The sequence below is a fragment of the Stylophora pistillata genome, chromosome 5 (genome assembly GCF_964205215.1).
Source record: "Stylophora pistillata chromosome 5, jaStyPist1.2, whole genome shotgun sequence".
NCBI classification, from domain to species: Eukaryota; Metazoa; Cnidaria; class Anthozoa; order Scleractinia; family Pocilloporidae; genus Stylophora; species Stylophora pistillata.
In genome coordinates this window covers 38,913,575-38,939,095 of record NC_142523.1, presented here as the reverse complement: position 1 = coordinate 38,939,095, position 25,521 = coordinate 38,913,575, and the positions used below count along the sequence as shown (strand labels likewise).

Below are 25,521 nucleotides of genomic sequence, written 5' to 3'. Positions count from 1 at the left end.
ACGAGAAAAATGAGTTTTTATGTGTCTTTATATTTATCTTATATTCATGACTTTTTAAGAGAGGGAAAGTGAGAAAGCACGACCATTTGATTGAGACTTTTAAAAGCATTATCAAGATAATGATGGTGCGGTTTGAATTTTTCTTTCTCCTTTAAAGTGTGTAGAGTGATCAGAAATTAATAAAAGTTCGTAAACCGTACATGATTTGCTGACTGCAATGTATAATTTTATGCATCAAAGTCACTTGGGAATATGGTATGTAGATATTTTTTTTTATGATTACACATCTCACGTTGGTGTTTAAAAAAATTGCTGCCCCTCAAATTTGAACTGACGCAAAAACTTAAATTGTAGTTTAATAAAAATGTTGATGTGTATAGCCAAGACCGTAAACAGCTTCGGAATCTGATCGATGTAGCAGTAATACAGTGCTGTGTTTTCGTTCAACAACTGAATATTGCAAATATAGTCATTCCATTTTGATTTTGGTCTTCTGACTGAGACCGTATCCTATTGGACGGAAGACTCCTAGAATAGATGGAACCGATCGACATCGAACGGAACTATATGTTCCAATTAAACGGAATTCTTCGACATCAAACGTAACTGTACGAAATTAGATGGAATCATGCCACATTCTACGCAACCGTTCAAAATTAGACAGAATCTTCGTAGGAGAATTGAAAACAATCATCACCTTTTTGTTATGTATTTATTTGTTTGCTTTTGCCTTTTTGTTATGCGAAATGAATCAAAGAAGCCATGAAACACAAGTACTGTGCTCAACAAAGACAACCACTCTTGTTGGTATTTATGGTATTTAGTTACAGTTAAATATGAAGCTTCATTAGATATTGCCGCAAAATACGGAAGATCGATCAATAATATTTTTGCATAAATAAATTATTTATGATGTATTGGACTTTTTGGCGTTGTCAAGTAGCCAAGAAGATTGTAAAGAAGACAAGTGATAAAGAGAGAGACTGAGACAGACTTCTTCCTCTTGATCGTATTAAGGAAGCTGTTGGAAACTCAGCTAAACATGGATCACTCAGTTCTTCTGTAGGCGACGGGAGCGCTGCATCTAAGAAAGGAAAGCAAAACATTATATCAAAAATAAAAAAAAAAAGTTGGTCTCAGACTCAGTATGACAGCCACCGAAATAATTGTGGAATTATGATATTGGAAATGCAATACAGCTATATCCAAGCACAATAAGGCTTATTCGCTTGTGACCCTTCACGCCCCAACATCAGTATGCAGAGTCTCGATGCATATTCTCCATACTTTTAAACTATCAAGAACTTCTACATTTGGAGATCATTTCTCTTATTCTCATGGCCTTAACATTTGATTCAGGGGTGATATTGTAAGGAGAAATTAGATGCTGGTCTCTCTTTAGCTTAGGGGTCAAAGAGTTCATTATTCTGTTAGCAGGAAAAAGAAGTAATGTTTGCAAAGAAAAAGATGTTTGCAATATGTATCATTAGAGTTTTTTGTTGCTGCTTGTTTTTATAAACTGATAACAAGTTGGGGTTAATGTTAGAGTAGGGGGATGGGTAGGTGCGCAGTTCTCCAGATTCTGACATTGATCCGGAAATTTCCAAATCACTGTCTCAAAACAGGCGCAAGGTTTTGCTCTTTCTTGCAAAATGCAAAGGTCAAGAAAGAGCTTCTGACAACTCTACAATAAGTAGTACATTAGTTATTATACGGGTAATTGTAGGAGTACCTTGTTCCTGATCTGTGCTTCCCCAGCAAAAAGGATTGTAATCATCAAATACCAAAGCGAACTCAAGCGAAGATGTTCTGCTGCCACTTGAACAATTTGTTGTGATGAGATCTCTGAGGCATTGTTTAGATTCAGAGAATTTCCTGTCAGAAAATGAAAAAAGCGCACAAGATTCAAACACATACATGAAATTTTCAGGTCTAGATGTGGATTACAGTATCTTTTGCGAAAGGAATGTCAAAAACCTGTACATGATACAAGGGACGGCAAACAGTCAAAATTCGAGACTCGCTTGGAGGCGGAGACCATTGTCTGAAATGCGAGAACAACCACTACACAGCACATATACTATTGCTGGAGTATAACTAAGATGACTCCATGAACTCCATTCACACACAAGAGCTTTGTGCACAAGTTATCATTGCTGACAGTGATAACGCCAGCCTATTCTTGACAAAGATCCCCCGCTATATGAAAAATTCCGAGACTCGAGATGAAGGAGATTTAATTTAGCAATCGAATGGGAAGATTCTGCGACCCACGAATTCGAGGATACCACTTACACACATACATACATACATAGCGTATATGTGCACGATCCTTCACAGTAAAGCACTATTTAAGCAATAGTTTTACTGCGAAGGATCGTGCACATATACGTGTCATAACCGCAGTCCATATATATGTATTTCATATGTTTGTTGTTTGATACATACGTAGGTTAATTGACCACTCTCCATAGGGGCTTTTCAGGGCCAACACCCACCCATCCCACCCAGGGGAGGACATCCACCACACAATAATCTCGTGCGTGGTAAATTAATTCACGTCTCCTACCCCTAACCCTGCATGAGACGGGGCCTTCGGTTCATTCGTCCTTATCCAAGAAGACTAGAATGTCTATCCATTTCTTGATTATAGAAAGGTAGCAATTTTTATAAAAGGTGGAAAGAACAAAAGCGTACTTTCTGACCCTTCGCCTCATTAAACCTTACTTGCCCCCTTTTTGTAAATGAAAACAAACCGCAGGTCTGTCGAACAGCTCTGGAATAAAACATGCAGCAGTCATACCTAACGTTTGACATATCAAACGTGCATGTCTCTTAGCTCTTTCATGCTTTGTGTAGCACCATACTTTGTTTGGCACCAATCTCAAACATCTATATCTCGTGCTACAAAACTGCTATTATAATTTTCATTTGCAACATTCATACCTGCAAAGGGTCGGATCCGAAACATTGGCATTAAAAGTATCGTTGAATTCCTTCAGACATTTTACTTCCTCTTCAAAGAAGCCTTCATCGCACTGAAGGTCTTCATCGTTCGGGGAGCCCTTTGGTGCCTCTAACATGCCGCGACAGTAAAAATTCTCGGGGCTTGTGTGATTCAAGGACTCCTCAACTTGTACTTCAATGTCAGCCTCAGAGATGATTCCATATCTCCGAAGACAGGATCGGAGCATGCAGACGATACAGTCTTGCATGTAAGTGTACTTCACGCTTTTGGACAAAGAAAATATAAAAACGAAGATTAACATTTATTCGTGCTTGGCACAGACCAATTTGGTAAATATGAATTAAGATTTCGGGGACCTCCGGTTCAATATATTTATGTTCTCAAACGACAAGTATCTTGTCAAAAAAAGGGTGAACGTTAAATTCCTGGCTTTAAATAGATAAGTTAGAATCAGTTTTAATTCTCCCCTCATGTTTTTCATGTTCATATTGAAATAGCGAGAAAAAAAGAAAAATCAGGTTTTCTGAACCAAATGTATATCCCTCGAAAACGAGTTGAAAAAAAAATATCAAAACAGCACAAAAAATAAAAAAAACAACGGATTATCGTTGAAGCTGTCCTCGCTGTACTTGCTGACTGTTTGACCCTCGTCATGATTTTATGATTGCCATCGAGATAAATCAATCACAAAATGCTTGAAACGAACCTGCAGTTTCCCTGGGGATCTTCTTGTAGGCTTCTTATAAAAAACGTAATACACTGTCTGGTTCTGTTTAGCTGTGCGATTATAGAACATTGACCAATGCCTGTGAGTTCTTCTTCATTCGACTGAGGGTCCAGTGAGTAATAACCTTCAGCTGGCTGATTCCCTTCATTAACTATAAATCAGATCATTAAACGAAAAATAAGCAAAATTTTGATTACTCGCTTTGCAAATAATTAAGATCAGACGATCACAATGAGAGCCTAACGGAACAGGTGTTTTGCCAGTATACCGTCGCCTCCATAGGCTATGGGTCGTTTTGATACTGAATCGTCATCATTCTCAGCAGCAGCATTTTTGTTGTGATTTCTATCATTATCATTATCGTTATTATCATTATCAAATAGTTTTTGTTAAAATCTTAAAGGGTCGAAAGAAAATCAAGGCTGAATTTAATTTTATAAGGACATTATACATCTCTGTAGTAGAAAAGAGATGGCAAAGTAAAGTTCTTCTAAATCTAAATGTCTAATCTGCAAAGGGCAGTACAGGCCATCTTCAGCAGATATGTGCTGTTCTTGTCATATGTGCGCTAAAAAACAGTGCAGTGTGTGCTAGTGATATAAGAATAAAAAAAAAATGTAGTTATATGTTTTCAATCTATATCTTGCCTTTTCCCCTTTGTTTTGTTCATTGTTAATTGTTTCCTCGCTGACTACAATTCTCAAACGCCTATTTTTACATCAGTTCTTCAAAAAAAGATTACCACAAATAATATTGCCTTGCATTTGGCAAAGAAATATATTCGGAATTTGCGTTGAAACATTGCTTGTTTCTTTGTTTATCTTTTTATCACCTATGATAAGATGACATCTCACCTTCCTCCTCGGATGAAACATTGCAGAATGGATTGTACCCATCAAATGCCGGTTGCAGTATTTCTGCGGCGTCTGCGTCAAACTGACAATGCTGATCAACTGCTTCCTTTAAACATGACTTTGCGTCTGTGAATTCCCTTTGAATGAGAATACCATTATCAATTGACTACAAATAACTTGTTCTAGGCCATTCAAGTCAATGTGACTTCTAACAGCAATGAAATATTAGAAAAATAAGTGCTCAGAAAGTCTATTTGTCAAGAGTAAAACATCCCTGATCTTGAAATCAACTAATACGCCAAAAAATTTTAAGGTTAGATCCATAGAAGATTATAATGCCGGGAAAAAAATTGATTTTGTTTCATCACTTGCTATTTAAAGCTAATGCTTTAATTCATGTTTTTTATGACTCAGTTCAGCCAAATACCGTCTTCTTTCTTCTTTTCTTTATCAGCGCTACAAACCAAGAATACTTTCTCAAATAGTGAACATACTTGCAAAGACTTTTATCTGCCCTGTCATTTCTAAACTTCGTTTGGAATGTGTCTCCACAAGCTCTGGATTCATTGTAAAATGTCTCGTTGCAAGGGATTTCTCTTTTTTGCTCGTCTGTCAGAATTGGCCTGGAAAACAATCCATCTTTGCAGTAAAATTCTTCAGATTTCAGTTGCTTGGCTGCCTCTGTCAAAAAAGCTTCAATATCATCCTCTGGAACATGGTCTCTGACACAATCCCTCACATACTCCTTGGTACACTCCACCATTCTGTTATAAATTACTCTGCGTTAAAAAGAACAGAATTTAAACTACGTATGATGCACGATCCTCGCAGTAGATAGCGCTATTTAAGCAATAGCGAAAATCAGACCTGAAAAAAAAATCAGGCCTGTGCGGGATTCGAACCACTGACCTCTGTGATACTAGTGCAGCGCTCTTACCAATTGAGCTAACAAGCCAACTGAGAGCAGGTCGTTAAGTTGATTCGTAATAAACCCGTGAAAGTGATAAATCAGTACAATGAAATATATGAAGTTCATATATTTTGAACTGCGGTATTAGATACGTATGATGCACGATCCTCGCAGTAGATCCTCAATTGGTAAGAGCGCTGCACTAGTATCGCAGAGGTCAGTGGTTCGAATCCCGTACAGGCCTGATTTTTTTCAGGTCTGATTTTCGCTATTGCTTAAATAGCGCTATCTACTGCGAGGATCGTGCATCATACGTATCTAATACCGCAGTTCAAAATATATGAACTTCATATATTTCATTGTACAGAATTTAAACTGTCAGTTGAATCTTACAGCGCCATTAGAGGGTCTTAGATTGCTTTAACTACATCAAAGTTGGTTTAAAGTAAGTTGGCCATACGATTTCAGAACAGCCAGAGATTTCTGTGAGGTGGATAATCTTCCTTAAATAGTTCATCAGATGATCACTCTCTCTGCATTTCGCTTTCTTGCGTCATTTGTTGGATATAGTTTTGCAATTCTTATAAAGAGTGACACCTCTCTTAACCATCGCACTCTCAGATCTGATCGACGTAAAGCTATTCTTTTGCAATATCAATGGATTATCCAACAAACAGATGATTTGAATAGGGGCAAGAACTCTTGATAGAGATACTTGTTATAGCAGATGTGCGATAGAGTAGTCTATGTGGTCAGTTTAGTCGTGATGTTATTGGCTGTAAGGCTTACTGCCACTAACATCACAGCTCAACTGACCAATCCGTTTACACAAACAATTTTTCATTTGACTCTGATTATGAGATCAGCTCAGGTTGTCGAAACATCAGTTACTGCTACCAAAAACAGTCCTTCTAAGGACTATACATGTTACACCCGGGTTCAAACTATTGACTGTATAAGAGACGTGTTTCCTCGTCAAAATCTCTCAGTCTACTCTCGAGAAATTGTACGGCGGCATAAGGAAGAACTACAATCACAGATCTTAAGAGCAATACGTCATTAATTTCACAAGTCGAAGGTTATTATTTAGCACAAACTAATTTTCCTCCAAACCGGCTCCACCAAACGCCTTTGATATTTCCTTACTTGCAATCCACGAAAGGATCCTTTTGTAGATCTGCAATAAACTCTGTTGTACATTGTCGAGCCTTGTTGATGTATTCTTGAAAAGTGCAGCTTCCAACCATTTGTAATCCACTGCATCTATCTAACAATACGGCTAGATAGAAGACGCGAGAACATAAGCAACTTTGAATAAGCTTCTAAGAGCAAGTGAACATAGAGATTCTCATATCAAACGATACTGGAGAGTTAACTTCGTTACTTAAAATGTTTGACATAACACTGGCAGAACAGGAAGAACGGCGGAACAACTGCGCTTTGGTACGATGTCGATCATCATGAATTATTTACATCCAAATGTCTTCTAATACTTTGACAATGTGACTTTATCATTTATTCATAATTGTATTAAAGGGAAATAAGTCTGATAATTATTGAAAATAAGTCGCTGGGAAATAAAATTTAGAACTTGCGTTGTCAAACTCAGCGCATACTAAAGGCAGAAAGAGTCGAGTCCATAATTAGGTCCACTCCTGTCTAGAACGCTTTCCTGAGCTTTGCTCTTGCTATCGCTTTGTTTCAATAACTGGTCAAAACTCTTTGGCAAAAACATCTTCAAGTCATTTTGTCTTTGTGTTGCCCTTTTAGTTTTTATTTTAAAGCGAATTTGGGAATCAAATTTGTGTCGAAAGTTTTCTGCGCAATGGCGAAGCTCGCACATGGGCAAGGATGAAGGTTATGTTTAGTTCTGATGGCGTTTTAGCTTACCTGATAATATGCATGTCAAACCAATAACGAGGATCCTTAACATTTTTGGAAAAATCGCAGATAATAGCTGTAAACCCACAAAATGACATCCATGTTTTCAGTCAATGTCGTGATTCTTTATGCGTAAACAACTCATGATTTTAATATTCACATATCAGGGAATTGTTCGGTGATCCATTACATTCGCTCAAGATCATTGACAGTGATCAACACCCGTATCGCCTGCACTTCATACAATAATTTTTGTAATTATCAGCCGCATGGCTTGACAGTCTATATAGAACCTGTAACCCATAGATGGTCAAGGAACATTTACAGTCCACTTTTACTAATGATAAACTGTAGAGCATTTTAGTCATTTGGACTTTTTATGTCACAGTGATTTGTCTTGGATTATTTCATTAGCGTTATACATGCGGTCTCTAAGCAGCAGTCATGCGATGTCCATGGCAGCCGAGAGAGCTATTGTACTGCTCGACACGAAAACACAACAACAATATAACAGAAGCGTTCTAGAAAACACTTTCCTTGCTTACTGTTTTGATTGATTTGCCTCAATATTACTATCGAAATTGTCACATTAAGGACACCAGTTTATGTCAAACTTATTGTAGCTGTTTCTCATATTTATTTCATCCTAAACTCATCAAGTGAAGATTATATGAGATCAATTAGCCATTCCTGGCAACTGTTGCTAGATGAAATAAATATTATGATGTATATCTAATGCTGCAAGATAGAGTTTTTAAAGTTCTAAATAATTGAAAGAAATGGAGTAAAACAATGTCCGCAGTATCGGCATCGACCTAACAGACCTTCTTAAGGTAGAAATTAACGTTCTGGTTACTTTATAACAAAACCTAATTAAAGAATGAATTTCGGTCCGACACAGGGAGGGATGTTTTTCTTACATTTTGTAGATTGATCAATGGACTTTTGACATCAACTTTTATCAGATTACTGTGAAATTTTGTGCCGAATCCAAGATTTCCATTTCTGATTTCTTTTTATGATTTTGTGAATCGGTAAAAGATACTTCAAATGATTGTTTCATTTGTACAATGATTAACCTGTTAAGTCCAAAATCTGACATCAAATTTTTCTAAGTTTCAGTCCAGGTTCCAATTCTTCAGTTCGACCCCAAACCCTTTATCACAAAATCATAGTTTAAATGTATCACGGCGAGAGTGACACTAAACATCCTGGAAAGCAATTTTATGTTCCTGCGTGCACCGTTGATTTCTGGGCTTCTCGAGGCTTGATACACGACTGTGGTCCCATTTCTAGTGTTATTGCAAAACTGATTGAACCGGCTTTGCGTTGGTACTGGCATGGTGTCGTTGTGGCCATTAAATACTGTTTGCGTGCAATTTTCGTTGGTCTCTGGGGTTTCTGAGGCTTGATACGCCACTGCAGTTGTATTTCCGGTGTTATTGCAAAACGGATTGAACTGGTTTTCAGTTGGTACCTCAATGCTACCGTTACAGTAACGATCAAAAACTGATTGTGTACATTTCCTGGCTGCAGAAAAAGCTCTGAAGGAAAATTACACAAACAATGTTAGACTGTGTCTTAACTTTACAGAAATAGGGCTGGAAGTCTGCGCCATCCTACAAGAATCAAGTACTTCCCTTTCATTTCATCTTCAATTTGTTTTATCTATTTATTCATTTATTTCATTCCAATATGTTGTACTCAACAATTTTCTCCGGTTCAACAAAGTAAAAACCCTTAAAACAAGCCTGCAGATTCACTCTCGATGTCCCAGTATCCTGAGTATGCTGAGAATTTTTAAGGGCTCGTCACTTTATATTTCTTATGAAAAGGCATACAAACAATCCAAAAAACAAACACATGAAAATTATAAGTCAAACACACTCAAGAAGGTATTGCACTTGAAGTTTCAGAGATCAAACGTAGATTAAACCGCCGCTTTTTGTTCAAATCAAATTATTTCTAGTTTGGGTAAGGCTATACAGCACTGTTTAACACGGAGAGAATCTCGACCACACATGTGAAACATCAAGGTTCTTATACAAAGTACTCACCGGCACAGTCGGGGGTCATTCCTCTTCGTGTTGAAGATCTCGCGGAAGTCTTTAGTACATTTGTGTCCCTCACTGAAAAGGTTATCGCTGCAAGGTAAAAGCTGCCTCAAGTCTGGATCCAGAGATGACATATTGGTAGGTTTATTGGAGCAGTACCACTGAGCCGAGCCAGTTTTCTTTAAGAACAGTGCTGTTTTGTTGACGACATAGTCTATTTGGTCCTCACTGAGGTGTCCTGCGAGGCACTGACGGGTCTTTTTTACAAAACATGTTGAAAGCTGCGCATGCACCGTGCTGTTGAGAGTAAAAAGTGGAAAAATGTTTCAGCCCTTGACTCAGTGTAAATTGTTAATTACTTTGGTGTGAATACTCAATGTAGCCTGGTGAGTTTGTTTCATTCTTGGTGGTGATTGAGCAAGTATTCTTAAATTCTCTTTTTCTAGCTAATTTTATAACTGCTCAGGAAACCAAAAGTCATATTTCCTTGACAAAAATGAAAATTTTTTCTCCTTACCGGCAATCTGCAGTAAGATTCTTTGCCAGTACAATGTAAAATATCTTCTCGCAGATTCCAACAGCTTGTTCTACGAACTCTTTCTCGTTACATGAGCCAAAGGGCTGGGCCGAAGATGACATGATTTTTCCTTGTTCATGCAAATACAGGAGGCAAAAGGTATAACAATCTCGGTATACAGTATATATGTGATAAGGATTAAGGAAAGCTATCTGGGTTGTGAACTTGATATCCCATAATGATCAAAGTATTTTCTTTTACCGAATGGTGATACTTTTTTATGACAAAAAAAGTAAATAAATAAAAAGATAAAAGAAAAATGTAGATATACGTATAGGCCAACATTATTACATAAGCATGATGTGATTTTATCTCGAGGCCATCAGAGTTAAGTATTTAGGCGTGCATGGGGAAAGGAGTGTTGTCGATCACAGAACTTAAGCCAATCAAATGGGGTCAGATCAAATAGCACCAAGGTTATAGGCAAGGTCAGTTTCCATGTATTTACGTTGATGAGGTATTTTTCTTGATTTATAAAATGACCCTTACAGATATTAGCTTTATAAAAATAAAACTGTAGGATTAAAATAAATTTTGTATTTTTTCTTCTATGAAAAACAGAATTTCAGGTATTTGCTCTTGATATTCCAGAGGAGCAAAACGACAAAAATCTGGGTGCTATATTAAGTTTACATTTCTTCTCATTTCTCTTTATCCCACATTGCCTCAGGATCAAAGATGATAGTGGGTTTCATTTTTGTCTTGATTCAGTTCAGTTTACACATATAGTACTTTCTGGTTATTCATTTAGTGGTCGTTATGGAGAATTTCATTTGAAAGCCTATCACCGAAACATCCACCTGGTAAAAACTGTTAAAAAGTTTATCGCGATTAGCTGATTTCATTGAACGAAAATAAAGAAGCGTTATTCAGTTTCTTGCAGTACAATTAAAAGTAATGTTATTCTGGTTTAATACATGTGCGGTATTTGTAAGTCATAACCTTCTAATCCCTTAAAAGTTATTTAATCAAAACGAAGTCTTCGGAGAAAGGAAAAGAAATATATTTTATGGTGGTCAATGCGAGTCAGGGCCCTCTGATGTTCAAAAGAGACTAATATACTTGATGATGCTAAAACGAAGCTAAAGAGTTACTTAAATTCTTACCCGCCAGAAATTGCGATAGAAACGTCAAAATAATCTTTAACTTCATTTTTTCCTTCTCTCTGAAGGCACATTACTTTCCGATGCTTAAATACGATATTATTCAAACCGCTTATATATTTTTAAGACGTTTAAAAATTCACGTCCATAGTCCTGGAAAATAACTTCATTTGTTGACCGTTGACTTTTAATTTGTTTGTTTCTTAAAATGAGCGTATGAGTTACCAATGTACATGCTCTACGTACCCTCGCCTAAGGTTGTAATTTATGGAAGTGGTTCTCTTAAGCCTAAGGTAACACTTAGATGGATATGAAGCTTTCTTTGAAAGTCATTCGTCCTGAAACTATTGCAAGGTAGAATTAGGGAGTTTCATGCTAAGCTACCATGACTTTGTTGTCCATGATGTTTATCTTCCGAAATCAGGCTTATGATGACTTAACTAATATCTTTGACAGCTATCTACTTTCTCAAACATATCAAAACCCGCAGGCAGGTACACCGTAGTGAAAAAAAAAAAAAAAAACAGATAAGATAGTAACCTCCCCAAAAATTAACATACGTATTAAGCGTTGGCTTTCTCTTTTATTTTCGTTCAATTTTTTTGGGAGAAAAAGTGTTTGGAAGTTAAAGTGCAGTATTCAAAGATGTTCTCGATAAATGATTAAAATGTCAATCCGAGTACGACTAATGCAAGTACGATGAATGTGCCACAAGTTGGTGCCTGCTGCCGTTAGTAAAACAGCTGATTATCTAAGTCTATTTAATTGCAACTTTCTAATTGCGTATCATGAATACACAGCTCAGAAACTGAATATATGATGTGTATATATGATCATAAAGTTTTGTCTTGGATGTAAATTGGACTAGCTAATATTGTAAAGTGTGCAACTTGGATGGATTCTTTTGTAAAACGTTGGAAAAACGAAAACCACGTTTCATTGATTGCCTCGCTCTTGCTAAAAGATGTGGCCCCGCCCTATGTTTTAAAATGTACCTCACACTTTTAATAGAGGTTTCTTCTTTGTAAACAGCTCATGCATAAAACATCGCATCGTATAGGTGAGCTATGTCGAAATTCTAAATAACAAAAAAATAACACTTCCAAAATACTTGTTTTGGACTGAATATAGTGAGTTATTTTCACGTTTCGAAACATTCAAAATTTTTTTATTAAAGTTCCAAAATCATCCAAGTCCTTTTTCCGTTCAGAGTGTTTTAAGATAAAATAATAATATTTTCGATAACTGGGCTTTATTAACTGGGTTGAAAGAGCAAAATCGTCATTCGCCCACTAAACCACTAAAAGAAGAACGGACAAACCAAACGGCCAAACTCCTCAATCCCTACCAACCAACTAGCTAACTAGTTCCACGAACCAAAAAAAATTCGAGAAAGGATAGAACGAAAGAATGAATGAAGACAAACGTACGATGGCGAGCTTTATTAACTATTGGACAACTGAGAGTCGCTCGACTAACATAAAGCGATTGAAGCACTGGATATTTAAATGTCACACTATGAAAAAGGATCAATGTTCATCGCCAGGTTTATATAAAATAACAGAAAAAGTAAATATATGAGTTCAGTTTAGATCGGTGAGCTTTGTAAAATGACCTTTTATCTTATTTGAAATTAATATGATAGAACTTTGACAATTCGCAAACAAGAAAAGACAACACAAAAGTTATGTAATACATTATCTGATGAGCAATTTGCATAATGAAAGATTTAATATCATGAGCGAAATAATTGTTTGACGTATAGTTGCGCTGAAGGAAGTGGAATCTCTTAACGAGGTAAGTTTAGCGCCGTTTTGATTTTGATAGAAGAGAATTGGGTAATAAATGTTAGATGTCTGACAATGTGCGAGACAAAAGGCTTCAAATCTATCGATCATTAGTTAAGGAAATAAAAGTGTCAGAAGACCCTGTTTCAAATTTTGGTTGCCATTCCAAAATAAAACTGGTCGGAGATGAATGGTGTTAGCTATTCGCTAAAGTTTCCTATTGTGCCGATCAAAAATAATAATTCTGGCAAAAGATTTGTTTCTGAGTTACCATTCATAAGGAATCCCGGGGATCTCAGCGAAATCATGATGGGAATTTCCGTGGGGTCCGGGCTTAAATTCCAAGTGTAATTTCTCCTTATGAATGGGTCGGGATTTACTGGCTTCGAAAAGCTGATTTTTGTTGCTCGTGTTGACATTCAAGATCGGTCTATCTTTAATGATTTCAAACTCAAACAATGAAGAAATCAGGAAAAAAAAAACATTTGTTTTTGAGCTTAGACTTGCGATACTAATCCTCATACTGAGTTTGCGGGACTTTCGAAAAACTGGCCCCTGAATCCCCGCTAGAATTTCGCCGAAATCCTGTCGCTGTAATCCTGACCTTGAAATTGAAAAATTATCCTTTACAAAGCAGCTTGCTTCCTAAAGTTAACGAAGATCCGGCGTTTGCCGCATTTAATTTTTGACAGATTCTCTTACGACTTATTAGGTTGTCCTGTTAACGAACGGCAATCACTGGGCCAGCCAATCACATCATTGTTTTGATATCAAAACTGAACATGATTCTTAATAATATATATTTTCCTTCGTTCGTTGTAGCTGAAATGCATCTAAAAAATCCCCTCCGACAAGTAAAACTTTGCCATCTCCACAGCATATGGTTTTTCTCATCTTTTGCCAGCTATTTAGCTCAAGGATGCGCTAGGACTGACTCGGTCGAGGATTACAAACTACTGCGACACATTATCAAAAGCCAGGTCGAAAACAATATTTGGAGTTGTTTTCAAACGTGTAAAAGGAACGCCAAGTGTCAAAGTATTAACTACAATGCAGAAAATTCCATCTGTGAGTTGAATAACAGAACTAAAACCGGGAATGAAAACAAGTTTGCTCCATTTCAAGGAAGCGTGTATGTTGATAACCCATTCAGAGGTGAGCCAAATAAAATCATATCGGATGATTTTTTTTCAAGTCGTTATGCATTAAATCAAAAGGCCATAATTTATCTACTGAGCTGTAGAAATGTAAGCCCCCACAAAATTAGATGTCAAAGCGACTAAGACACTCAGCAAATATTGCAACATTTTAAATTATAGCGATTTGGTAAAGGATGTCAAAAACCATTTCATGCTGAATACCATCATTTCAATTTTGACAAACATTTCCTTTTTTTTTAATTAATAGGCTCATCAGTGGTGGAACATTTTGCATCGTATGCGTTAAGTGTTTCTTTTCGTGAATAACAATTTAGCTTTTATATGTTAAATAATTTACCGCCTCTTATTAGATCTGAGATAATTGAACGGAAAAGCTATAAATGAAGACCAATAAAATGATTACTGCCATCCAACCCGGATTTTAAAGGCTAAATGTTTTTTTTTTTTTAGGCCGTATAGGCGAAGAAAAAGACTTTCCTGGAATTTCCTGTAAGGAAATAAAAGATTCTCAGCATAACTCTCCCAACGGACAATATTGGATTGACCCATCCAACTCCGATGACCCGTTTACAGTTTTCTGTGATATGCAAACAGACGGAGGTAGGATCATTGAAATACAATGAACGTTTTGAACCCTGTATTTTACACGGCTGTTTAGTCTAATGTAATTAGATAAACTTGTTTGAGTCACTACAATTTAAAACCTTGTTACTGTGATTGCTGATGAAATCACTTGGAAAAATTTGTCAGCCTGAGGGAAAGTATTTTGTAATTGTTAAGCTTTCTAAAAGATTCACAGATACTTTTATGGTTTATTTTTTTTAGTATGGTTTTGATGGGATAGTATTTATTTAATCTTGTGGTGTGATTGCCCGGATGAGAGAATTGTTGTTGCATTTGGTTGTGAGAACTGGCCGGTTTCAACAACCTCAGCGGAAGTTACCAATCGACTTTCATGACTTCTTCCTCATAGGTTGTCGAAATGTCGGTCATTATTACCAACAACAGTCGTCATCAGGACTCTCTCATCTGGAGGAGCAGATTACACCATTCGAAAAAATAAATAAATAAAAAATAACATCTTCTTATAAATGACCTGTACCCGTAAATCAACCGCTCACGCTGAAAACGAGTGATGCAATTTCGAGCGGACAAAATGGTCCCATCTTACCGCTCAGATGGCCAATCGAAACGCAGTATTTGCTTCGTCTTTCTCACGGGCGCAGCCTGCTATATAATATAAGTACTTTCTTACCTGAAGCGTATTTTGCTCTGAGTCGCTCGATGTCTAGTTTAGTTCTGAGTTTTCATTTAAAATTTTTTCAGGCGGCTGGACTTTGATCGCACAAACTGTAGCAAAAAATATGACGAAGTTAACGCCAATGATCAGAGAGAAAAACTACAGAATGATTAGCAACTACAACAGTGGAATCGTACGAATTGATGTCCCTGCAATATTTCAGTTCAAACAGCTCACGCGCTTTACGCAGATACGCTTCTACTGCCATAAAAACTCCACAGGAAGGACTTTTCACATTATGACCAAAAACGACATCAAGGGAGAAAGCATCGTAAAATATCTGATTGAAGATCCCAGCATCCAGCCAAGAGCTTGTGCCTCGTTTGAGAGGTTACCTGGGGATAATGCGTATCTGTCTGTTAACTGTTTAAAATGGGGAAATGATGGGACACGCGGTGAATGTGACAAGTGGGGAAGTTTTAAAAACAAGGGCAGTTACCGTGTCTATAACGATCCAATATTCTGGGAAAACAAACATTATGTAAACATGAAACCTTCTATCTTGGCCTGTGACGATTCGTACAGTTCTCCTGCTCCTCTTTCCTTAGGAGATACTTGGCAGATCTTTGTTCGTTAACCATTTGAAAAACGGATTAGAAACTGGAAACGAGAGATGTTATGTACAGGGGTTGCCGATGGTGTTAGGGACCTTAAGTAAACCACGACGGCAACGAAGAAGTGGCAGAACAAAATATCTAATTGGCTGAATAATAGCTCAGCACATGCATTTTAAAACTTTGTACAATTCTTAGCCCTCTTCTGCCAAACAACAACGTAAAATCACTAAAATTTACGTTGTCCGGGAATGGAAACACCAAGGGAAAATTATTTAATTATAAGTTTAAATTGAAACCCAACCCCGTTCACATACGAGATGGTGAAGTTGAATTGTGGCGCCGTAAGAGACAATAAGCACATCCAGCCATTCACGAAATTCTTACTATAAATTTAAATTCATTTTTAATCGACGTTTTCTTCGCCGTTGTCTTCCTGACTGCTTAGGGTCTTTATTATTCGCGTCACGCGTAGACGATGGGACTCCTGTTTGAAATTTCGACCGGTCAAGAATAATCAACAGCGCCTGCTATACAACTGATTATAACTACCATAGTATAACACAGATTATAACACGTGACCTATTTGGACTGAAACGATATACACAAAGTTTAGAAGCCGCGATGGGTTCTTCTAACTCTCAAATTGTTATCTTCATAGGGAGTTTGCATTTCGAGATATCGTAACTTGATTAACGTCAGGATTGCAACATTCTTCTATTACATACTGTCTTGTCTTCTGTAAGCCAGTTTTTACAGAGGTAAATTTACAATATTGACTAAGTTGATAAAACCAAATTATCTTGTAATTTATCCCCACCGATGCAGCAGCACAGTTTCTGTGGAAACCTCTCCGTTTATCTAATAGGGACCTTAAGCAAACCACGACGGCGACGGCAACGTGGACGTGGCAAAACAAAAGATCTAATTGGCAAAACAATAGCTCAGCACGTGCGTTTTAAAACTTTGTACATTTCTTAGCCGTCCTATTTAAAACAACAACAGGAAATTACCAAAATCTGCGCCGTCTGCGAACGGGAACTGCGACGTTAAATTATTTTAATTTACATTCGAAACTCAACACTTCTTTTATACGTTATGCTGAAGATGAGTTCTGGCTCCGTATGAGACAGTACAATGATACATGCAGCCAATTTTGAAATTCTAATGAAAGGCAGAAATTTATTTTTTATCGAATTCTTCCTTGGCGTTTCCGTCCTGACTACTTAAGGTCCCTTTGTAACGTATCGTGAGGGATTTAATAAACTCTGAAAGAATATTAATTAATGTTAGAACAGCTTTGTCCCTAACAAGAAACTTGCGTATTGCCCGTTATGTGAATAATTTAATTAGTTTTTCACGGCAATGTAAACTGAATTTTGGCATTTTTTGTGAAAATAATAATACATATCTATAGATTCCAAAAATCACTTATATATTACTTATCTCTCTCTGAGTTGGTAGTGAACGATAACGCGCCAAAACAAAAACCAATGATGGTTGCTTTGTTGGCTTGCGTTACTGTCAGCAAACTAGTTTGCTAATTTTTATCAGCACGCGCTTTTTGTGAGACAGTTGAGGCTAATCCCATGCGGCAAACTGCACGAGAAATTTGTCAGTAAAGCTTGGATCTTTAGTTTGAATAAGTAGTAAGTCGCAAGAATTTTATCGCAGCCGCTACAGCAGTGGTAGGAGGTATTAACTTGGCATCTTCGAGTGTCTTCAAAAAGGAAATCATCCGCGTTGAAAACTAGTGAGTTTCTCCGTATTTCTACATTGTATAATGTTACGTTTGAATATGAGGACCTTACGCAAAGACGACTGCCACATTAGGGACGACGCGAATTGAAAAAGAATCTCGGCAGTTAGTTGAATCACTCCAGTTTTTTTGCACCGATATCAGAATTATTTTAAAATCACTGCAAAGAGAAGGAGATTTATCCAAATACACGAATGAAAATTTGGACATCGTAGTTCACTCGCTCCAAAGAGCCATTTTATTTGGTACCATCATGTTCTATTTTGCACATAATGGTAAAAGAAAACCCTGAAAAAAATATACGCACGTTCACAGTGACTGCTACATTCATAAAAGCCTTACTTTGTTTTACTGCGGGCGCCATCGTTGTCATCGTAGAGTCCCTCGGGGCCCAGCTGAGAAATCAAAAATATTTTAGGTAACATCCTGTTGAACGAGCATATTTACCGTCTAATGGTATTTTCATACCTTTTATTTAAATGGCTTCTTTGATTAATCCAGATCAAACATTTACATCTAGTAAATGTTTGATCGTAAAGTCACCACATTTTCCATGTCACATATGCGATGATGATGGCGAATGTTTGATACATCTTTTAGGCGGGGCAGATAAACGTAACAGATACGAAATAACTGGAAGGAGACTTCATTAGATGCCGCGTTGCATCAGTATTTTCTTTGCGGCTCTGACAGAAATTACGAAAGATTTCCGATTTCTCAATTTCTTTTTAAAACTTTGGCTGAAAAATGAATTTCATTTTAGCGCGTCCGCCCGTAAACTGGCCACGAGTACACAAAGCGGGATAAGTTCGAATACAGCCCTTTTCGCTTTTAACTTCACCGAGCTTATTGTAGACAGAACCTAAGATATCCGATGATATTACTGATAATTTGGTCATACTGGCGCATTTAATTGTGCGTCGCCCTCCATTTATTAAGGCTCAGAACATTCTGAATGATCGAATTCTGTTATTCTTAGATCGTGTTCATTCAATGCCACCTTTTAAAAATATGTCCAATTCATGGAGTGTTTTTTTCCCCCTTTGTTTTACAATCCACTATTTCTCTTCAGTTTTCATAAAATTCTTCTTTGAAACTCAGTATCACTTCATTCCTAAATTCTGTCTAAGTAGTCCTTGTCAGGTTTTCATTTCCCCTCAGGCGCTTCGATTGGTTTCTTGCGCTTTTTGAGACCGGTTTACCTAGAATCAGTGGCTCCATCATAAAAAAGACGTTTTTTTTTATTTTTCTGTGTCAAGCCCCACTTACAGTTAATTATGTCATACAAGCAAACTGATTACACTATATTCTACGATCAGATGAGGCAATTTTTCTTCGAAGAGTTATCGAGTTTTTTAGCTAAAGCAAGTTGGTATATCTAAGCCGTATCCCTTTTCATCAACATCAATTTCGTTTCACGTTTTGTATCTCAATAAAAAATAGTGACTTAAAAAAATGGTATCAGCACAATTTCGAAAGCGCCAGTATAATAAATCGCAGCATTCAACAGTCTTATGAAATTTCAAAACAAAGTATGGATACATCATTAAGATGACTAAGTCGACTCTAATTATTGTAAACTTAGTATGTTTGATCACTCTCGCTTATATTCGTATCAACTGTTAATTAAAGGCATTGCACTGAAATCGATTTTTAATAATAAAACATCATGCAAAGCTATTCTAGAAATGTTTCACACTGTCTGAAATCTTTGCCGTCTGATCCGCGCTTCTCCCATGTTCTCATCGTTTCTATCTTCAGTGATAGTGTACAGACCCATCATTCGGCAGGTATTGCAGTCAGAGTCTGCTTTCTCAAAGTGAACATGTCTTCTCCTTGGAGGATCCAAAGTACTGAACCTCCTCATTTTCTGAATCGCATGCGATGTGAGAATTTCCAAAGACTCCCTGTGTCCTCTTTGTGCTGCACGCTGTAACGCAGTAAATTCGAATTTGTCAGCAGATGTTACATCACTGCCATGCGTCAGCAAAGCTTCGATAGTTTCTTTGTGGTTGTTGTGCGCCGCCCGATGTAGAGGAGTGTAACCCCAGTTGTCTTTAGCGTGTACGTCTCCCCCGTGTGTCGCTATCAGTTCGCAAGTTTTCGTGTGTCCGTTCTGAGCAGCAAGGTGAAGAGCCGTGTGTCCATTGGTCATCGAGGCATTTATTAAGCAACCATTTTCAATCAGCACGCAACAAGTATCTGTGAAGCCACCATACGCGCTGAGAACCAGTGGCGTCGACTTCTCTTTACTCAGCGAATTGACATCGCTTCCATGTCTAAGAAGACAATCCACGACTTGAGTATGACCATTCTGAGCAGCACGATGCAGAGGTGTGTGTCCCCGTGAATCTTTAGCATGAATGTTACTTCCTCCCACGACTATCAGAGTTTGAACTGTATCCAGATGCCCGGATGCCGCAGCACAGTGCAGGGGCATAGACTCCGATTGATTTACTGTATGTGCACTAGCACGATTAGCCAGTAAACATTCAACTGTATTTGTGTATCCGTTTTGTGCTGCTCGATGCGCAGCAGTGTTTCTCCATTTGTCCGTACCGTGGATGTCGCTTCCTTTAAGAAGCAAATATTCCACAACGGAAGTGTGACCATTTTCTGATGCTTTGTGCAATGCTGAACAATTGCAGTGATCAAGAGCATTGATCTCAGCGCCTTCTCTCAGCAATAACTGGACTGTTTCCTTGTGACCATTCTCTGAAGCTAAATGAAGTGACGTGTGACCCTCTTGGCGGCGGCTTCCCTCCGCAACACCATCCTGAACCGTTGAGGAATCTATTCCTAGATTCATGCTCAATGATGAAAACTTTATGGTGTATGTTCTAGCCTTAATGTCACTTTTCTCCCTTAGTAAAAGCTCTGCAGTCTCTTTGTGTCCATTCTGCGAAGCTCTATGAAGCGGAACGAATCCTTGGAAGTCAGTTGCACGCACGTTACTCCCGCTTCTAATTAGCAATCGACAGGCGTCTGTATGACCACGTTCTGCAGCTCTGTGGAGTGGTGTGTATCCCAGACAATCAATTGCATGTATGTCGCTATCATGTAGCAGCAAAGTTCGCACAGTCATGACATGACCCTCGCTAGCACTTCTGTGCAGTGGTGTAAACCTCCATTTGTCCGTGGCGGAGATGTAAGCCCCATGTTTGATAAGCAAAGTAGCTGTTTCGGTACGACCACACTCTGCTGCCCGGTGCAAGGGAGTGTAACTCCAGTTGTCCTTGCTGTTTGGATCGCTTCCACGCAGCAAAAGGGCTTCAACTGTCTCGAGGTGTCCATTCTTTGACGCTCTATGCAGGGCTGTAAGAGCTCGTTTGTCTTTCGCAGAAACATCGCCACCATTTTCGAGTAGCAATTGTACAACATTTGAATGGCCTCTCTCTGATGCAAAGTGAAGGCAGGTATTTCCAGTTGTCTGATGGAGCGCATGCAAGTTAGCTTTAAAGTTAATGAGATGTTTACAGCACTTAAAATGGCCACTATTTGATGCAATTATGAGTGGAGTCAAACCTTTATCATTCTTGGCATTTACCATACTTCCTGCTTGCAAAAGTGTCTTGAGAGTTCTGTGTTGTCCATGTTGCGAGGCGCGGAGTAATGGTGTATTTCCATTGTTGTCGACTGCATCAACATGGACGCCAACATCGATAAGAAACTGGGTAAACTGGACATTTCCTCTGAGTGCAGCGAAGTGAAGAGCTGTCTTTCCACCTTTGTTATTTGCATTCCGTTTTGCTCCACTGCTTACCAGCAAATTGCCGACGTGTGTGTTGTTATGAAATGCAGCAATCATCAGTGGATTGATGCCGTCTTTAGCTTGTGCGTTAACTTTTGCACCGTTTTGTATGAGTTCCTTGGCAACCTCGACACAGTTTGTCTGTGCTGTAAAATGCAGAGGAGTGAAATCGTGTTTGTCTTTTGCATTGACATCAGCTTTTTTATTCAGAAGAATTTTTACTGTGTGAGCTTCTCCTGAGAAGACTGCATAATGCATTGGAGAGTATCCATATTGGTCCTTTGCTTGAAGATCACTCCCGCTGCTAATCAGTTCTTTGATAGCATTCTGTTGCACATTTAGGACGGCTAAGTGCAGAGCGGTGCATTCCTCATTTGTTTTTGATTCTAGATTACATCCTCTCTTTAAAAGTTCTTTTACAGCATTTGTACTTCCATTAGATGCAGCAAAGTGCAAGGCTGTTTGGCCCATGGCGTTTTTCCATGTAACTTTCGCCCCTCGTTTAACGAGAAAGCGAATCGCGTTCTTATCGTCGTTTCTTGAAGCCCATATCAAGGGTGTCCTACCACTTGCACTGCAAGCATTGACATTGGCTCCAAGGTGTACCAAAGTGCGAATGGTGTCAATTTTACCTGATGAGCATGCCACGATAAGTGGGGTCCGCTGATCTTTAGATTTTGCATGTACATCATAGCCACCCTCCTTTACAAGCCTCTCGACGGCTGATGCATCTCCCATCGCTGCTGCTATGTGCAAAGGAGTAAATGACCTTACCATGTCCTTTTCTTCTATTTCACATTGTTGGAGTTTATTTGCTTTTATCTCCTCGAGTTCCCGTATGAGTTCTCCTATGGAATCCAGGCTTCTTGTTCTTCTTTTTGTGTTGTTGATGAACAAGGTTTCTTCATTAGTGCGATAGTCATGGACTAGGTCAGTGAGGTTTTCTTCGAATGGAAGAGACAGGTCGCTCTCGGGCGTACTTAGTCCCATCACTGAACTCAGACTTGTTGGTCTCCCTCGAATATCCTGTTGATTCGCAAAGTTTTCCATCGCCTAAAAGCCAAAAGTTCCTAGGTTAAGATTTTGAATAGCTAAGTTTGGACAATACAATTAAAATAGCTTAAGGGGGTAATAGCATTTTAGTGCACTATCTAAGCATCGCCTTTAGTTCCGCAGAAATAAATGAATTAACAGCACCGCTTTTGTTTACTTAACCGACGCTTGCTACAGCTCACTTCACAATGGCGATCGATTGTTATTTTGTCTTAATTGTTTTATTTCTAGAATATTCATACCGCTTCCAACGTTGCGTCTGCATTCTAAGCAACTGTAATTATAGACAACAGATTGTCTTCGTTTTTATACAGGAAGATCAGCTAGCAAACGAAACGAACTTATTAAATATCGCGGAATATACTTTTAGCTAAATTTTTGCGTTCGAACAACGATCGCTTTTGCAACGCGTCAACAACATCGAATTTGTAAACAGTAATCAGTCTCTGCAAGCTAAATACTTCAGTCATTTGCCTGTTTGTATAAAGTTGCTTCAACTGGTGTGGCTTGCTTCAGGAAAGAACGTTAAATAAAACGACTTCAATGCTATTTGAATTCTTAGCGAATATGTTATCCAAGACAAAAGCCGGTATTGAAGGTAGCAAGTTACCTTACGGATATCTTCACAATGATCGCGAAATGGCGTTGTTGTATCGTAAATTCTGCTCTACAGACCCCAGTTATGCATAGGTTTCAACACCTTGCCGTAGAACTAAAATCGTCTTCCATTTCACATCGATGACTTAGGTATTCCATCTTCTTTCCATGTGATAGGTCATCACGCTAACTGAATACGACTCAGTTCTCATCGTAAAAGCTGTTATTTGCAACAAATCTCTTCTATTTCCAGGGCGTGGTTGAAAGAAATTTGGGAGTAATATTTTCTTTGGGAAGCGTCTTAAGTTTTCCAAAGAGAAGCGGCGATAATTGAGCCAGATGGCATATTTAATGAGTACAATAGTTAAGTTGTTTACCAAATGATCACTCGAACGGAACAAGAGCCTATTATGTGAAAGTCACTCAGTCACGATAACAACAAAGATATCAAAATATTGCCTTTGTTCACTTCTTCAAAGTGACTTCAGACAAGACTACGTCTAAAACTTGAGCCGGACAAAAATATACTGAAAACCAATTAAAACTTAATTCGATACCCAAGTAGTAATTATAAAAGCAATTCAGTTTTTTACAAATTTAAACAGTTCTTTGCCAGTTGATAATTTTCTAACTTGTTTATGCTGACATCAATCCTGAGTAAAGTTCACAATTTGCGTCATATCATTAGGAACAATTACCTTGCCTCCTTAGCTTCGAGATGTTTTCATTACTAAAGCAATGATCAATGCTTGCCTCATCCTTCCGCTCTTTTTGAGCGAACTAACAACAACTGCAATAGCAATGACTTTCTCATATTCTAAGCCCTTTGCATCACATCAGACACGAAACTAAACTTGAACTTGAAATTTCCTTGAAATTTTCCACAAAGAAAGGAAGCTTGAAATATTTGATTTGCAAACAAATGATATTTTGATATACACAAATGAAGAGAATTTCGAATTATCATGGTGTAATTTTTAAGAGCAAACTTTATTCTAGCAATAGAACCCTTACGGTATTAAAGCCATTGAGGCTTTTTCAATCAGAAAGCTTAACCTTTAAAATGATACTGTTGTTGCACCTGGTGCAGTCGATTTGGAATGGATACTTAACTTCACACATGTATGTTGTGCTGGCCAGGAGAGAAGGAAATAATTACGCAATTTATTTTAATTACGAGGATAACAGGATACCATAAAAGATAGTTTTAAACGTTCGAAGACCCCAAGCTTGTGATAGATTCAAAGAAAATTGACTTCAAGTCAAGAAAGGGGTCCGTCATTAGAACATTTGGTCTAGAAAGCAGGCTATTCTTCAATCTCCAGCCTCAAATATAGTACCATAAGATTGAGGTAGTATCGTCTGATGTTTCAATAGTTCGAGTGTTCTTCTTCAACCGACAGGTGTAGTTGGTAATAACAGCTACTAACGATTGAGATACTGTAGAGAAGTATCAGTCGATTAGAAAAACCTGGAGACATTGATAAATTGTTTATCATCTGCTTACCCTTCCTTTTATCATGTTCTGATGAGAGCTTTGCTAACTGTACCATTAACAGAGTGATGCAAATAGTTCGATTTCTCAGTCATTTGGCTTTGTCCAAGATGTCTCACTTATTCTCAAACGTACGCATAGTTTGATAAACAAAAGGAAAAGTATTCTGTCATGGTCAATGATGCATAGTGAGTGCGGTTTCTCTAAGATTGTTAGCAACAGGAAACTTCGACGAGAGCATTTTAATAACCAAGGTAATATTAAAGGGAAAAATGGCTTGTAGTGGGTCCTCAAGTGCGGCTAACCACCAAAGTTCCGTATAAGTCAAAGCTCTTTTGCTTTCCTCACCAAATGCCCATATATTAAGGTTTAAAAAGAAACAACCTGCCAATGATTTGTGATATTGGGCCCTCCAGGTGATAAGATTTCGATTATTATTCGCTATCACATGGTCTCTTGGATATTTGAGTATTGAAATACAAATTTTTAATTTTTGAGTGAAACTGTGTTTGGGTGTGGCTGCACTGTTTTCCTAAGTTATTGTACACTTTAGATACAGAATTTATATATCTCTAGTCGAGGTCTCCGAGGTGATTATGTTTTTTGGCACAAACTATTTTCCCCATCTTCAATAGACTGAAACAAAACCAAACCAGCAGAAGTGATTTACAAATGTCGTAAATGATAGCTCAACATACATTGATATTTGAAAAAGTCGAGCCACGTTTCTCAACGTTTTGGCTATCAGTTGTTATTAGTAAAACTTTTTATGACGAACCGAATGAATCTCTACAAGATAGTGGTAAAATTTGATGATTTTTTTTTTTCCATTTTCATTACGGTTATGACAGCAGTGATGATGATACAGATAATTTTGATAATGATGCTGGCACTGCTTATAATTATGAGTCTGATGATAATAATAATGATAATAAGAACAAAACCAATAGTAATAATGATGAGGCCATTGACACTACTTTTAATGATATTA

At 37.8% G+C, this 25,521-nt stretch overlaps 3 protein-coding genes and 1 non-coding gene across 4 annotated transcripts; 1 reads left to right on the top strand and 3 right to left on the bottom strand.

Moving 5' to 3' along the window:
* Nucleotides 1-693: 693 nt before the first annotated feature.
* LOC111341408 (uncharacterized) lies at nucleotides 694-7,491 on the bottom strand. Its single transcript, XR_016002128.1, has 8 exons — nucleotides 7,350-7,491; nucleotides 6,606-6,738; nucleotides 5,044-5,328; nucleotides 4,550-4,686; nucleotides 3,675-3,846; nucleotides 2,947-3,231; nucleotides 1,733-1,875; nucleotides 694-1,084 (listed from the first exon to the last, which is right to left on the bottom strand). It is a non-coding gene; the product is annotated as an uncharacterized LOC111341408 (transcript).
* Nucleotides 7,492-7,617: 126 nt separating this feature from the next.
* Nucleotides 7,618-11,219, bottom strand: LOC111341404 (uncharacterized). Its single transcript, XM_022948371.2, has 4 exons — nucleotides 11,078-11,219; nucleotides 9,912-10,041; nucleotides 9,398-9,691; nucleotides 7,618-8,884 (listed from the first exon to the last, which is right to left on the bottom strand). Exons 1-4 carry the CDS (start codon nucleotides 11,121-11,123, stop codon nucleotides 8,479-8,481), a joined length of 876 nt encoding a protein of 291 aa, XP_022804106.2. The 5' UTR covers nucleotides 11,124-11,219; the 3' UTR covers nucleotides 7,618-8,478.
* A 2,350-nt stretch (nucleotides 11,220-13,569) lies between these two features.
* Nucleotides 13,570-17,848, top strand: LOC111341405 (uncharacterized). Its single transcript, XM_022948372.2, has 3 exons — nucleotides 13,570-14,016; nucleotides 14,472-14,621; nucleotides 15,348-17,848. Exons 1-3 carry the CDS (start codon nucleotides 13,644-13,646, stop codon nucleotides 15,896-15,898), a joined length of 1,074 nt encoding a protein of 357 aa, XP_022804107.2. The 5' UTR covers nucleotides 13,570-13,643; the 3' UTR covers nucleotides 15,899-17,848.
* A 1,009-nt stretch (nucleotides 17,849-18,857) lies between these two features.
* On the bottom strand, nucleotides 18,858-23,387 carry LOC111341407 (uncharacterized). The gene is made up of 2 exons (XM_022948374.2): nucleotides 23,049-23,387; nucleotides 18,858-22,438 (listed from the first exon to the last, which is right to left on the bottom strand). The coding sequence occupies exon 2, from the start codon at nucleotides 22,433-22,435 to the stop codon at nucleotides 19,328-19,330; it is 3,108 nt and encodes a 1,035-aa protein (XP_022804109.1). The 5' UTR covers nucleotides 22,436-22,438; nucleotides 23,049-23,387; the 3' UTR covers nucleotides 18,858-19,327.
* Between the last annotated feature and the right edge of the window lie 2,134 nt (nucleotides 23,388-25,521).